At 35.4% G+C, this 16,337-nt stretch overlaps 1 protein-coding gene across 1 annotated transcript in view; it reads left to right on the plus strand.

Annotated features, from left to right (window-relative positions):
• The window catches only part of HDAC9 (histone deacetylase 9), a 741,574-nt gene that overhangs the window by 534,833 nt on the left and 190,404 nt on the right, over positions 1 to 16,337 (plus strand). The window contains exons 18-19 of the mRNA XM_032592422.1: positions 13,213 to 13,268; positions 13,513 to 13,600. Coding sequence (XP_032448313.1) covers positions 13,213 to 13,268; positions 13,513 to 13,600 — 144 coding nt within the window. The remainder of the gene's footprint in view (positions 1 to 13,212; positions 13,269 to 13,512; positions 13,601 to 16,337) is intronic.

Genomic DNA, 16,337 nt, shown 5'->3' on the forward strand with positions numbered 1-16,337 from the left:
TCTAGTTTGTAGTTTTAACAACCTGCTCCATGGTAATTGGATATGCCTATTTCCAGCCTCTCCATCTGGTTCTTGGCTTTGGGCTGTCCATATTTTATTACTTATATGTAATTTTGCTCATACTGACTAAAAATTGTGTATCTGCCCTCAGACTCTATCTATATCTCTGTCCCCTCTAAACTTTGCTGAGCTTTTCTCAGTCCCTGACACCTACTTTAGACTTTTAGTCAAAGTTCTAATGATATTTTAAAAATAACTGTGACATGTGAAAGAATGCTTCCTAAAACAAATTCCAGGCTCAAAATTTGCATTTACTTACATTTTATACTGCTATATTTTCATTTCAGTATTTAAAATGTAGCACATTTATAATGGGGAAAAGATTCTAACTTACTTATATTTGTTTTTTATCTTTAAAATATTAAATTTGATACTTGCTGGTTTATGCCTCATGCAGATGTTGACTTTCCTCCTAGTTCAATCTCTGCAAAAGACATTGTTTTGCTTTTTGATACAGTGTCCAAATCACACATATCATATTCCCTTAAAGAACATAAGTATTTTACACCTTTATAATTTTATATTGCAATAACTTTAATATGCACACCTACAGACTTGTCAAATGAAGTCTGATCATTTGTTTAGGTGTTTTTTCCACATTATGCTGTTATGTACATATTATAATTTAACTTCTTTGATTGAAGTTTTGATTCAGTTGCCTACCTTTGACTGAGTTGACAAATTTAATTGCTGGTATCCTTGTTATAGTATATAGTCATGGAGAATTAGAATTTAATGAAGGAATAAAATTTGCAATTAGAGTTAGGAATAATATGACCAAATTTTAAAAATATCTACCTAAATAACCCAGACATTTGAGTAATAGTTATAAAATGAACATTGCTACTCTTAAAATTTTTGAAATTTCACTTATCTAATTGAATAAATATATGTATGTACCAAAAGATACCAAGAATATTAGAATCGCCATCGATTGAATGAAAATCTATAGTAAGATGTAAATATAGTGACAAACGTGATCTTAGCCATGGGGCATTTGTTGACATATTTCCCCCCAGTGTCATTTATTATCAAGTCTTGGTCATTACTATGCACTTACTATTTTTTAATATCCTATAATGATTACTATTATTATAATGACATATTGTTAAACTTACTATTATCCTCACAGAAGGCTATGATCATGATTTTTCCGGTTCCTAAAAGGAAAACAAACCCAGAAACTCTTTTGCCCCAATTCCTTTTGTTTTTCTGAAGTTTTTTCATATTGAGGCTCTATTTACATAATGAAAAATACCTGATTATTTGGTCAATATGGTCCAAAAACCAATCATGTCTCAGGGAATTAAATTGTTGGACCTTGTGTCAGCTGAAACCACTGATTGTTAAACAAATAGCTTTTAGTGAGTTATTATTGCCTCAAAAACCTTTCCTGATGATCCTCCACCTCCCATCAGAAAATTCGTCAGAGTGGATCTACTGTTACGATTTTCATACAGGCGTCAGCCTAAATTGTGTGTAATATAAGCACCATCAAACACCTTAAATGCCTTGTCTCTTTTCTACCAAGAGACTGGTTTTTCATGAGTGTGTTTATTCCTGTCTATAGCCATATCTTTGCCAGGCTTAAGGCTGTAGGCATTATGGGCCACAGATGCCAGCCTTCCTAAGAACTGTTTTCCAGTGCTGTCATCAAGCTTCTTCCTTCTGGATTCTTCAGGGAGCAGGGCTGGCAGCTGTGCATATGCTTTGGGGTCCACCATTCAGTTAAACTGCTAATGCTGGGCTCCTGTTTTCCTGGCTCCCTTGAGCTCACTCAAAGAAACAAAATGGTATTCCCATATGTCCCTTATTGTTTTCTTGGCAAATCTCCCTACCTCCTTTAACCTCCCAGACTCTAGTATGTAAGAGACAAACTTTCTTTGTGAAATTTCCTTTCCTCTGAAGCTGTAGATTAATAGCATTGATTCTAAAACAAACTGTCTTTTTATAAAATCCTTTTTAAGGCTGAAGTTAACTGGTTTTGAGGACTATATTGACATATTTCAAAATATTATGCATACCAGTGAATTGCAGTTAAAGGCAACCCAGAAGACTGACCTTGATTTACTAATTTCAATGTCAAATTTTATAAGTGGTTCAGATATTATTAGGAGATACCCACTGACTTAATAATGTTCAAGTATTCTACAGTGTAGTATTTTATCCTTACATTCCCATTTAGTTCCTTCCCTTTGGAAAGAATCACAAAGCAAGATTTAATATTTTATTTATAGAATTAGGGGCACCTGGGTGGCTGAGCTGGTTAAGCATCTGACTTCAGCTCAGGTCATGATCTCACGGTTCGTGGGTTCGAGCCCCGCGTCGGGCTCTGTGCTGACAACTCAGAGCCTGGAGACTGCTTGGGATTCTGTGTCTCCCTCTCTTTGCTCCTCCCCTGCTCACACTCTCTGTCTCTGTCTCAAAAATAAAATAAACACAAAAAATTTATAGATAGAGTTAACAGTAAAGATATTATACAGTACTTCTCAAAGACTAATGGAATTGAGTGCAAGTAGATAAAGTCTAGCATTTGTCAGTAATAGGTCTTTAAGATGATGTAATTTGATCCTTTTTTTTTTTTTTAATGAAGACAGACATGATAGGGCAAGCCAACTATTTACAGTGTTTAGTAGACTTAATGACTTTCTTTTTACTTCCAAATGAAATTTTATTTCAAGAATTGAAGGCTGGGAAGAGGAATATTCTACTCACATTATTGTTGCCATAGTATAAAACATGTGGAACTATTTTTCATCACAGATACTAGGTAGTTGAAGAGGAAGACCTCAGAATACACAAAAGGTTTGCAATTACTATTCATTAGGAACTTTGAGTGGGAGCTGGTATAAGGCATGTTAAACAAATGTTAAGTTGTATCATATCCATAATGATCAACTCAAGATTGCAGGTTTTTTAACATCTTCTTAACACTCCTATACCTGAGCCATGCCTGAAAAGTGGAATCTGAGCCAATTGTTTCACAAGCTCTTACAAGGAAAACATGTCAGGGAAGCAGGACAGGAGGAGTTCCTCTCTGTTTTTCTTTCTCTGCTCCTGAGTTGATTTCTGGTAATCTAAATCCCCAAATGCATTACCAGGAAGTGATAGGAGGGGAAGGAGTATTCTTTCAATTTTCATGAATGATCTTTCACCTAAAATTGTAACATCCAGTGATATCAACAAACATATTGTGAACAATTTCTTTTGAACAAATTTCAACTTTAGCTGAAAGAATGGACTTTCATACCACTATGTTGATTGTAATCAGCACCATTTTGGATGGGGAAACAGAGTCCACAAGTTCACATGAAACATCATAGATATTTCACAATGCGCTAGAGAATTTTGATGGACGTTTTGCCTTATTCCACTTTACCTGAATCAGAAGGAAAGAAATAAATTGCATACTTAATGTAGCAAGATGAGTAGTGGTATTTATATTTTAAATCCTATTACAGAAAATATTATTACCCCACCACCACCAAAAAAAAAGGAAAGGGAAGGGAAGGGACTGGAGGGGAGGGGAAGGGGAGAGAAAAGAAGGAGAGGAAGGAAGGAAGAGAAAGGGGAGAGAGAAAAAGAACAGGATCCAACAGACAGAATAATCACTTCAAGCAATGGTTTTAAAAACCAAAATTTTACTATAATACAAAAACTTTAGGATTTTCTATACAAGTAAATGGTACAGAAGCATTATATCTTTACCATGTTTCTGACCTCTTCCCTCTGTGCAACTTAATATAAAGAACCAAAAATTTATTACTATAAATAAGTTTTAAAATGTGTCAAACCAGCCAATGCATGCTTTATTTTTATTACTCTTTTTAAAAAATTTTTTTAAATCTTTATTTATTTTTGAGAGAGTGAGAGAGAGACAGAGTGAGAGCAGAGGAGGAACAGAGAGAGAGGGAGACACAGCATCCGAAGCAGGCTCCAGGCTCCAAGCTGTCAGCACAGAGCCTGACACGGGGCTCGAACCCACGAATCATGAGATCATGACCTGAGCCGAAGTCATACACTTAACTGACTGAGACACCCAGGCGCCCCTTTATTACTCTTGATCTATCATATAAAAGACTTGTACACTTGGCAAGCATGTTTCTTGAGATGTTCAAGAGGTCACTTAAGAGCATACAGATTTGTTGGGAGGTAAGTTGTGCTAGCCAGCATAGGCTAAATTTGAGATTCTGGTTGCTTTCAGCACTACTTTTTACTAGCGCCAAATAGCTTATTCACCAATATATTTGACAACTATAGTTATTATTTAATAGTAAAGTAGATTAAAATGTTTCCAACTATTTTTTAAATATATGGGTAAAGGAGTGTTTCTTAAAAGTCATTTTCAAAATTGATGCTGCATCAGTATGAATATGGAGTAGCTGGGGTTTTGGCTTCTAATGAAATATTTCAAGCACATAAACCACTGCATATGAATTTCCAATTCAAAAAATGTATTGAAGTAATAATTCAACCATCACATCTTTACTTGGGAATACATGCTGTAGAGTTTTTCCCTGCTGTTTTTCCATGTTTTGATACATGGTATTTCACTGAGGATTGATACTTAAGTACATTTAGAAATACTTTAGTAGTAATAGGGAGGTAATTATTGAGTTCTAAATTAGCAGTCCATTTAAAAAGAAATTTTAAAAACAGAATCAAATTAATTGGTTTGACATGCTCAATTAGTCTTTGGATAGTAGGCAGTTAAATTATACATAAAACAAAAATTATACATAAAACATTTTTTAAAACAGGACAGGTTTCTTTGATTTTGTTCTTATAGCTTCCAAAAATAGAGTTACATTGAAAAGATTAAAAGTCTAACATTTGACCAACTACTTCTAACACAACAACAACAACAAGAAAAACACAATCTCTTGTCAGTTTATTAATATCACAGAGAATTTCTGTACTATGTACTGCAGTTATGTTTTTATAAAGAATAAATAAAATTATTAAGTTGCTAATGGGACTACAGGCTATATTACAAGTAGTTTAAGCTCTAGATCATTGTTTAATATTTTTGAAATATATACATAATTTTTACTTTTTTCTCTTTTGGACTCTCTATGTATTGGCCTATTCTGTTATATAATGTGTTCTTGACTTTCTACATTACCCTCATCAGTTGTCATTAGGCCCTTATTTACCATGATTTCTGAAACCTAAATTACTCTATTCAATTTGGAATTACTAATGGTTCTTACTATCCATCACATACCTACTTGGCCATGAGGATGTTAGAGAAATAAAAATAGACATTTCTCCTGTTCATGAGACCATCGTAATGAATGCAACAAATAAAAGGATCAGATTGTTTTACATTTTCCAAATTTTCATTTACCATCCATGTGAGGGCAAACTGAGCTTATGTAGAAGAATTTGACTTTGGTTAGGTGAGGTAAAAAAAACAAAACAAAACAAAACAAAACAAAAAACCCAAATCTTTAATGTGGTTCTACTGGTTTGCTTACTGCCTGGGGAGGGTTTTACTGTGCATATAATGAATTTACAAAGTTTGGCATTTTGAGAAATTTGACCAGAAAATAAAAATAAATATGTCATCTGTTATGAAAATAGACAATAGTCTAAAATGATTGGTTTCCTTTCCCTCTCATTCAAATCCAGTTTTACATATAGACAATGTCACAGATTCCCTCTCCATGACTATATATGGGAGCAGATAGTCTCCTGCATGTCCCATATGATGACATCAGAGAACACATCCTTCTCTTTAACCAAGGAGAAGCATCCACAATACTGATCCAGACAACAACAATAGTAAAAATATGGATGAGTACACTCTGGAAACACCGTTGCTGTTAGTGACTAAAATATTGCCAAAACTCTATGATTAGTAATGTTCGTGATTGAAGAGAATTTAAAACTTGAAAGAGATTTTTAAAATCAGATTCTTCAGATAAAATACATGTCCATTAAATTGATACAAAGTTACAGAAAAGTATTTCAGCATTTGTTTGCTTAGATTAACCACTTAATCTTCATAACTGAATAAAATACACATCAAGGAGTTTTTTTCATGAAGTAAAGTAGAAAATTCAAAAGGATATGAAATGTGTAGGTTTTACTACTATAATCTGAGATGCTCAGAAATTAAAGGACATTAAGTAAAGACCTTATATGAACTTCAAGTTTTGAGAAAACTATTTTATAATGAAATGAAATGATTATTGTTAGCATTAGATGAGAAAATAATAAATTGATCATCTGAGTCCTTTATTGTATATAGGTTTTTTAATGTTATTGAGGCTAGTAGACTTTTGAATTTTTGAATGTACAGTAAATTATTAAAATGGCTCATTGAGAAATATTCATTGAAGACATATATTCTTTTTAAAAAAATTTTTTTTAATGTTTATTTATTTTTGAGAGAGAGAGTGACAGAGACAGAGCATGAGCGGGAGAGGGGCAGAGAGAGGAGGAGACACAGAAGATGAAGTGAGCTCTAGGCTCCAAACTGTCAACACAGAGCCCAAAGTGGGGCTTAAACTCATGAACCATGAGATCATGACTTGAGCCAAAGTCGGACACTTAGCCAACTGAGCTACGCAGGTGCCCCATTATATATATTTTTGAGCCAAGGAAAACCCTGGTTCAAGTGGTATCCCATACATAAATCTTTTTGCATGGGGCGCCTGGGTGGCTCAGTCAGTTGAGTGTCTGACTTCTGCTCGGGTCGTGATCTTGTGGTTTGTGGGTTCGAGCCCCATGTCAGGCTCTGTGATGACAGCTCAGAGCCCGGAGCCTGCTTCGGATTCTATGTCTCTCTCTTTCTCTCCCTGCACCTCCCCCACTCACACTCTGTCTCTCTCTCAAAAAATAAATAAACATTAAAAAAAAATCTTTTTGCCAGACAATAAAGGGTACAGAAAAATACAAAACAAATTCCTTGTTAAGAGGCTCATAATCCAGTGTGAAAATCCAAGATTTCTGTCAGAAAACTAGTGTCATTTTAAACCACTTTTGTACAATAGTTCATCAAATCACAGACTCCATTAATTGTAAGGAAGAAAATAGTTTATGTGTTTCTAAGAAAGAAGATGCTCCCATGTCTTTTTTTTATTTTTCTTAGTTTATTTATATTTATTTTGAGAGAGAGGGTAAGGGACAGAGAAAGAGGAAGAGAGAGAGGATCCCAAGCAAGCTCTGCTCTGTCAGTGCAGGGGGCAACATGAGGCTCAAACTCATGAGCCATGAGATCATGACCTGAGCCAAAATCAAAAGTTGGACATTTAACCAACCTACTCAGCAACCCAGGGACCCCGGTGTTCTCAAGTCTTAATACGCAGCTTCCCACAAAAAGCTGGGATGGAAAAGTTGGGATCTTTGAGATAAGGAAGAACTTACAGCAAGAGCAGATCAAAGGAATGGCCAGAGATAAGGACCATAATGGTATCTATTCACAAATTTATTTGATAATTCTTTACTGACCACTGGCTATCTGCCAGGCACTATGTAAATCTAGATGATAAAATGGTGATCCAAGTCATATAGGAGTGACCCCACTGTGGGGGCATTAATTATATAAGTTACAATAATCAAAAGTATAAAACAAATAACCACACTAAGGTATATTATTACAAACTAAGACAAGTTCTCAGAAACACGGGTTGGCAGATCTCTAAGTACATATTACACAGGAAACTGATGCTGACCTACTGAGGCTCAAGGATGGTTTCTCTGCAGAAGTGATGTTAGAACTGAAATGTGCAGGTAAGGAGGTGTTATCTGGGTGAATGGAGAGAATACATAAGTGGAAGACATTCTATCCCAAAGTAGGAGCATGTGCAAAGTCCTGTGGCTAGGGGGGAAACAGGCTCATTGGAGGAAACAAAAAGCCACTGGCTGGGGTGGAGAAAGCAAAGTGGATGGTGGTGCAAGATGAAGCCGAAAAGGTGAGCAAAGGCCAGATTGTACAGTGTTCCTAGTTTTAAATGCTTGTTTTTTAGGTGCCAGATATTCTGGGTTGGACTCCCAGCCCTGTCACTTGCCTAGGTATGAACCTTAAGCAAATTCTTTAATCTTTCTATGCCTTGATTTCCTCTTTCATGAAATGAAGATAATAATGTTATCTCCCTGCAAGAGTTGTTAGGATTAGATTAGCAATAATAATAATCCACAATAATTATTATTTATCATATTTTTATTTATCAGGGAAGTATGTTGAAGGAAGAAAGGGACAAAGTAACTAGAAGTATTTATGGACTGGATGTTTGTGCCCCCAAAATTTGTAATGTTGAAACTCTAGCCCTGCTAGGTTGTATATAAAGAAAGGGTCTGTGAGGAGGTGATAAAGGCTACATGAAGTCATAGTGTTGAGACCTTAATCTAATAGGACTAGTGTCCTTGTAAGAAGAGGAAGAGATTAGAATTCTCTCTCCCTCTCTCTCTCTCTCTCTCTCTCTCTCTCTCTCGGCCCTTGTGTATGTACACTCAGAAGAAAGTCCACATGAGGACTCTAGGAAAAAGTCAGACATCTGCAGGCTGGGAAGAGTTCTCAACACAAACCCAACCCTGCCAGACCTTAATCTCAACTTCTAGCCTTCAGAACTAGAGAAATTTCTGTTGTTTAAGCCCTCCAGCCTGTGGTATTTTGTTATAGTAGCCTGAGCAGACTAATACACCAAAGGAGTAAATTGGAGGAAAAGGGGGACAAGATATCTGAAAATATCTGCAAGGAAGTGAATATATTGATGGGCCCTGAATTCTAACCAGATAAGGAGGGAACTGAACATGGTGACAAGGATGAATGATGAATAACAAAAGTTAAATAAAATCAGTGGATTGAAAGTCTTGGTGCAGTTGGGGCATTAACTGGAAAATAGGATTGTAGTAGAGTTGTATGTTTGACACTAAGATTATGGAGTAGATGTCTCAATGGTAATGGCAAAGTCTAGTAGTATGACTGTAAATGGAAGATGGAGCCACTGATGATGAGGAGTCAGAGAACTGAGAAATCAAGGGTCTATAGGTATGTATATTGAAGTCAATAAATAATTATTGGAGGAGTGATGGAGAGAAAGGCAGAAATTCAAAAGGCAGAATATTCAAGGAGTAGATAGAGATGTAAGTACATAGATTTGAGTGATATTTAGAAGCAAAATCAACGGGAATTGGTCATGAGTTAAAAGTAAATGGAGGAAGACTAGGGAGAGGGAGCCATTTAGGATAACTCATTAGCTTCTGTCTTGAGCCACTGGATGAATCACGGTATCATTGGTAGGTTAGAGAAGATCCGAAGTTTGATCTTGGATGTATTGAATTTGAAGTGAACTTGCAAGTGAGTATTTAAGTGAAAATATTGAGTAGGTGGACTGATATTTTGGTCTGGTTCAGTGCAGGGCTTACCCTGGAAATATAAATCTGTGAAGTATGTGATGATGGGTGGTGATTGAATCCACAAAAGTGGTGGCATTGCCTCCGAAGTCAGCGTGGAAAGAGAAGAGAAGTCTAAGACTGAGTCCTGAGTACTTTCATTATTTAAAGGGCAAGCTGAGGAATATGAACATTCAAGGGAAGCTGATTAAGAAATGGAAAGAGAGATAAATAAACCTGGAGAACATGAAATCATGAAAGCTAAGAGAAGAGAGTGTTTTTGAAAGGAATATATAGCCAGTAGCGTTTAAAGCTGAAAGGGTCCAGGTAGGCTGAAAGCATAACCAATATCTTTGGATTTAGTGACATGGAAGCCATTGGCAACCTCAGTAAAATGTCTTTACTGGACTACGGAAGTGGAAAATAAATTAGAGGTAGGTAATTGAGGCAGAGGTGAGGATAAGGAAAAAGGAGACAGAAAGGTTGCCCACCATTTCAAAAATTTTGCTTGCTAAAAGGGAAGAAAAGTGTGGCAGTTGGAGGGATCAGTGGAGTGGAGGTATATAGTATATTGTATAAATGTGTATATTTGTATAGTTTTGGTTAACATATATATATATATATATATATATATATATATATATGTTATTTTCAAGATGGTGGAAACGAGCTTGTTTAAATCTCAATTGTGTGTGTGTGTGTGTGTGTGTGTATAATTTGGAATCTTAATATGAATTTAATATGATAGTGAGAAAAACATAAATGATGGTGAAAACGTAGGAGGGATTGGGATCCTAACTACAGGTGGTAAAATAGATTTTAGGAGGACTAACACTTCCTCTAATGTAACAGGAGGCAAAGGGAGCCAGACTGCCACAGGGCTCAGTTTCAGTCATCTTACTGTGTTTATCTCTTCTCTCTGTGTGTGATCTAATCCTTTTTTACAAGAAAGTATTGAGGGGGGTGGATGCAGCAGGCTTTATACTTTTAAAGCAGCCATGAGACACAAGGAGAACACCAGCTCTGTCTAGTACTGCATCAGGGTTGTGAGGTGTGAGAGAGGAAGCAGCTACTATTTGAACAAATTGTGGAAGAAGCAGCCCTGCTAGGCTTCAGCTAAGGAAAGGGGGGCCCTCAGAAAAGATGTGGAAAATGTTAATAAGAGCACAGTGGAAGCTTTGGATGGATCGTAATGATTGTGAAAATGTTTGCAAGAAGATAATTTTCAGCCCCAAATCAAGCAGTTTCAGAAGCAGTTTAGCAGAATGGTGGAGGTTACTGTGGAAGATTATAAAGTGAAAGGCAAACGCCTCTGTCGAGGAATTTGGCTGTATGGGAGAAGATAGAATTCAAATTCTCTTTGGCTTCTTTTCCTCTGTAGTCTAGTTAATTATTTATGTGATTTTATTTCCATCTTGTTCTTTAACATGATTTCTATTCAGATTGATTTTTTTTGTACATAATACTTGATTTTTTTAAGTTTTATTTAAATTCCAGTTAACCTACAGTGTAATATTTGTATATAATACTTTCTAAAATCCTTTCTTCTGAGTCATTGTTCATATTTTTCCTCTTGCCCGGAATACCCTTTAAATAATTTCTTTACCTTTGTGAACACAGCTCTTCCTGGAAGACCAATTCAAATCTATCTCTTAACTTTCTCTTTGGTTTATTTTTCTTTTCATTATGAAATAATTAATGTTTGTTGTAAAAACATTTGGAAAAGATATGAAATTATAAATTTAAACTAACCCACATGATACCATCACTCAGATATATCATAGTGTGTCTATTATTTTTAACACTAATATTTCCAAAGTTGATGTCTTTCTGTTCTACTTAATATTTGTAATAACATTTTAATGACTGTATAATATTCCATGGTATAGATGTACCATGGTTCATTTAAACATTCTTCTAATATTAGCTAACTTAGATAATTCCCATTTTTTCCTGTTGTAAATAAAACATTATCTTTTATATAAATACTTGTCTACAAAGTTAATAACACCTTTACGGCAAAAATCCTTTAAGTATTTTAGTAATTAAAAGGGTAAATGTTTTTAAAAGGCTCTGAATCTATAAAGATGGATTATTTTCCAGAAAGGCTATATTATCTTCTTCTAAGCAGCATTTTTGAGGGTATAAAGTACCATTGCATTGGCAGTATAGAGTATTGCAAAAAATTCCAATGTCTTGGGTCAAAAAATGTTTTTCTGTTAGGATTTAGTTTGCGTTTATTTGATAATTTAGTTGAATATTTTTTCATATTGATCACTGAATTTTTTCTTCTTTGTAGCCCTTTACCTGTAAAACATACTAGTTTTAATTGAATTGTCAAAGATTATTAGTATTGTGAATCCAGTTACAGAAATTCATTACATGCTAATTACATTGCTGTGTATCATATTTGTTATTTTCATCCTGTTGTTTTTCCAAACAGGATGTTTGCACTTATCATAATATGTACTTAATAATCTATCCCCAGAAGTCCAATAGCACACTAAAGCCTTATTCTACAATCTTAAAATTTCAGTCTCTTTAGTCTTGACTATTCATTAATAGTTTCTCTCATATTAGTCTTTTATTGCCAGACCGATAGTAAGTACCTTAAGAACAATAATAGGAAATATGTTTATCATCATGTCTACATTTGTAATTGATATTGATTTGACTCCTAATTTGCTTCTGAGATTATCATTATCTATATGCTTATCAAAATATATAGCAAATTAGCTCATTGTATGTTGGTTACCATAATGTGCTAGAATATTTATGTAAATTTATGTATATTTAAAGTCCTAAGGAATAAATTATTTGTCTTGATACTATCTTTATGACTGCAGTAAGATTTGGAAAAAAAAATCCCTGGGGTGTATTAAAATTATTTCAAAAGTTTTAGGTTTCTATATTAAAAAAATATCTTTGAGCATGTTGCTTGAATCATACTTAAGTGAAAGGTGGTGTGAACCATCTGATGAATGATTTTTTTTTTTCACATCAAGCAACCCAATTTTTCTGAGCATGCTGGCTTTGTAAGGATTTATAGTTCCTTGCCTTCATGCTGGAGTTACTTCAGCTTTCCGTGATGCATTCCAACTAATCTGGAGGTTAAGGCATTCCTTGATCATGGATAGATCTGATTGCTACTCAGCCCTGGAATTCTTTATAAAATTCCAGAATGTGGGCTAGAAATTGACTTAGGGAATCCAATAAAGTTGCAAGTCTTGGCAGTCATCCAAGCTAAATTTATAGACTGGAAGAAATATGGGCTTTCCATTGTTCTCTTTTTCACCTTTCTGGCGTTTCTTTTGTGTGTATGTGAGTGTGTGAGTATAAATTTATCATTTTGCTGACAATGGAATGGAAATAACCATTAAGAGAATCCGGCTAAAGAATTTTCACTTTGGATCTTCCCTGGTCTTTCAAAATTTTGACCCAAACCTGCACGAAGAGTGAATTTCTTCTCCCTCTGTACAATGTTGTTGTCATAAAATAAGAAGTTGTTCTTGAAAATGAATCATGCTAGGGTAACAGCTGACCTGCATATTTGCCAGTTAGGTACAACTCCCAAATCCCTGTTCTTCCCTTGGCTCAGTGGGAGCCTTCTTTTTGAGACATGATCTGAGAAAATGTGATCATATATATTGTTTCTGTTCACTCTATGAAATGACAATAGGGGCAAGAAAACAAGCTCTGAAATCTCTTACAGACTTGAATCTTTTCATGTGTGCCTGATGCTCTGTAGAACATGGAGATCCAAGCCATCCTCTCATATCTGATCACTGAAAACCTGTCTTGTTTTTACAGAATGGGTTTGCTGTTGTAAGGCCCCCAGGCCATCATGCTGAAGAATCCACAGCCATGTAAGTACCAGGGACTGTTGCCCATCTCCAAGCGCCACGGTTCCTGGCGGTCACCTGCCCCGTGCATGTCTCTGAAGCCTCTAATTGTTAGCAGATGGACTGAAAAATCTTGCAAGGTACTCCTAGAAGCAGATTTATGGCTTCAGAGATCATATAGCATTTTAAAAAATGCTCTGAACATTATTTATAATGGTTTTCCTGGCTGATTTGCTTTCTTATTTCTCTGTTCTTCTCTATTCCGCAGGGGGTTCTGCTTTTTTAATTCAGTTGCAATTACCGCCAAATACTTGAGAGACCAACTAAATATAAGCAAGATATTGATTGTAGATCTGGTATGTATTCCTGGCCAGAGCTGCATTTTCACTGACTTCAGATAAAAGGGAATGAATTTGTATTTCTCTGTTACGTTGTCTTGCTTTTAGCACTTGCAAACAACATCCTTTGAATGTGGAAACTCATTAAATTCAGGATTGCAGTTCTGAAACCATAAACATTCACGTTTCACTTTCATGGTGTTAACTGCAATTTAATGAGAAGAAGGCGCAGATCAGGGCAACTTTTATGATCCTTAAATGAATTGATACTTCCACAGTTAAAATAACCCAACAGAACCTGAATTTACTTTTCCCTGCAGAATATAGACTTTAAATAGTCAGATGTGCTGGAAAGAATGCTGTTGCTTTGGTAACCAATTGGCCACTTCCCCTGGTTAGCAATCATGTTGCTTGTTGTGCAACAGTGGTATTATTAAAACAAGTCAGCATGTCATTCTTTCTGAAAGATCTCAGATCATGTATGCCAGTTTGGGATGACTCCCAGCAGGAACCTTGAGTGATTAAAAGTCAGAGGCATTAGATTAGTCTTGCATTTTAACATGATGCATTCTTACACAATAGAGTTATAATTTGTTTAACAAATGGTTTGTTTAAATGCAGATGACACTTGGCATGTTGTCTATAGTATATTCATGAATAATGAGCTGGAGATCTGCCCCATACAAAAAGGCCAGCCCAGGAAAGGGCGAAAGAAAACTGACTGGTGATTTATGAGCCCCGTTTTCGGTTTGCCTTCAGTTCACGAGGAGGTGTAATAGGTTGTCTGACAAAGCATAGACAGGAAATGAACCCTGGCATCCAAAGCGAACCTGCTACATCTGCACTTAATTAATTTTTGCAGGTGATAAAAGATTTAAAGGCAAAATATGTTAAAAGTTTTTTTGAAGTGCAAGGCTTAATAGTCTAAATCTTGTTCATATCTGCACTCATAATTAAATCTTATTGGGAAGTCGTGGCCTCACCATCCAGCCCTCTGATTCAGTTAAGCAAACACACTAAAGGGTTTTAGAAAGCATGAACAAAGCCATGTGAAGAAATACTTAGTTAAATTGAAATGAAGATAAAAGGAATGAAAGACTGATAACTGTTTCTAATGCTTGGTAGGAATGGATGTTTTCCACGTACTGTATCATAGCCTCCCTAGAAGCACTTTGGTGCTGAAAATTTTCCATGTATTTTCCAAATATGCTTGAGTTTCACTGTAGGTCATAGTTCACCATTAAAGAAATGTGTTGAAGGTCTAGATATACTACAGCAGCAAGGTCTTAAAGGTCTTAAAATTTTACAAAAATGAGAACATCAATACCTCTATTCCCATGTACATACAAAATGACATTTTCAGTAATTGATAATTATAGATTTACATGATTTATAACCTAGTAAATTTAAAAAGTAATATAATATGCTTCTAGTACCATAAAGATAAGCCAAAAACTTGATGGAGACCAAGGATTGTAGGAAAATTTTTCTAAGTTTTCTAAATTTGTCAAAATTATGCAGGAAGGAGATTGGTAAACTGTTTGTCCTATCCTTAAAAATTATTTTAGTATTAATTTCTAAGGAATCTCTTCTATCATTTTATGGTTCTGTGAAGATAATCAATAACTGTTAAGGTCCCTTTGAAAACACATTTGCAATACCCAAACTCTAAAGTAATAAATTGTATAATAGACTTAAAAGCTAAAATGCCTTGCTTGTGATCGATACTTTGTACCTCATAGGATTTGTATATAAAATTTTGCTTGTTTGAACATGTGATGCATATCTATATTAAATATCTAATGTTTATATTCTTATATATTAATATAAGACTACTCTAGATAATTCAATATGATTTGTAAAAATAAATTGTTTGGTAGCTCCAAGGAATGTCCTATAAGCTTACTGGCCTTTGATTATAAATTTGCTCTATTATTCAATCATAAAGGATACTAATTTCCCAGCAGGCTATAGTAGAGGAGAAGTTTCTGTTTCAGATCCTCCAAATATATGAGGTTCTATCCAAAGGGTTGCCTCTGAGATCACCACCAGCCCACATATTCTAACTTTCAAGTCTTCCAAATTCTGCAGCTGCAGGGATACTTTGAGGAAATTCCCTTGTTTTCTTCCAGCTGCCGAGAAGGAAGTTTTAAAGTGCCACGTGGCTCAGAGACATCCGTTCTCCCTGGCTGACAGGTCTATTCTGCAAGTTAGCAAAGGAGAAGTGAAGGTTCTTCAATGGTACAAGAATTTCATTCCTGCATATCTGCAGTTATTCACTTTAGGCTAATCAGTGTGAACTAGCTCCACAATTCTTGGGCCAACAGAGGGCAAAACTACTCCATTGTCCAGCAGCTAGTTTCATCATTTTTATATGCCTAGTAAATAGATAAATAGAGATCCAGAGCTCTACTTCACCTCCTATTTGGGGCCACAGGCAAATTCTGAGGCGTTGAGTATTTTGGGCAGGAATGATTCTAGTTGATCTTTGGAGCTTATTCATTCCAATTCTCCTTCTGGGGAAGATTCCAGAGACATTCAGAGTGGTGAGGAGAGGGAGCAGGTGCACTTGCTTTTCAACTCATAAGAAACTGTTCATTGTGTTCAGGGCATGAACCGTCCTAGAAAGTAGGATTTGCTTCCCTGACTCAGGTAGCTTTTATGCAATGTGACTTTCAATTGAAAATAAAACATTTAGACTTTCTTTATTAAAAAGTCACTTCAAATGTCCCTAGATTTTAGGCAATTCTATTTT

Source organism: Lynx canadensis, chromosome A2, assembly GCF_007474595.2.
Source record: "Lynx canadensis isolate LIC74 chromosome A2, mLynCan4.pri.v2, whole genome shotgun sequence".
In the NCBI taxonomy this organism is placed as follows: Eukaryota; Metazoa; Chordata; class Mammalia; order Carnivora; family Felidae; genus Lynx; species Lynx canadensis.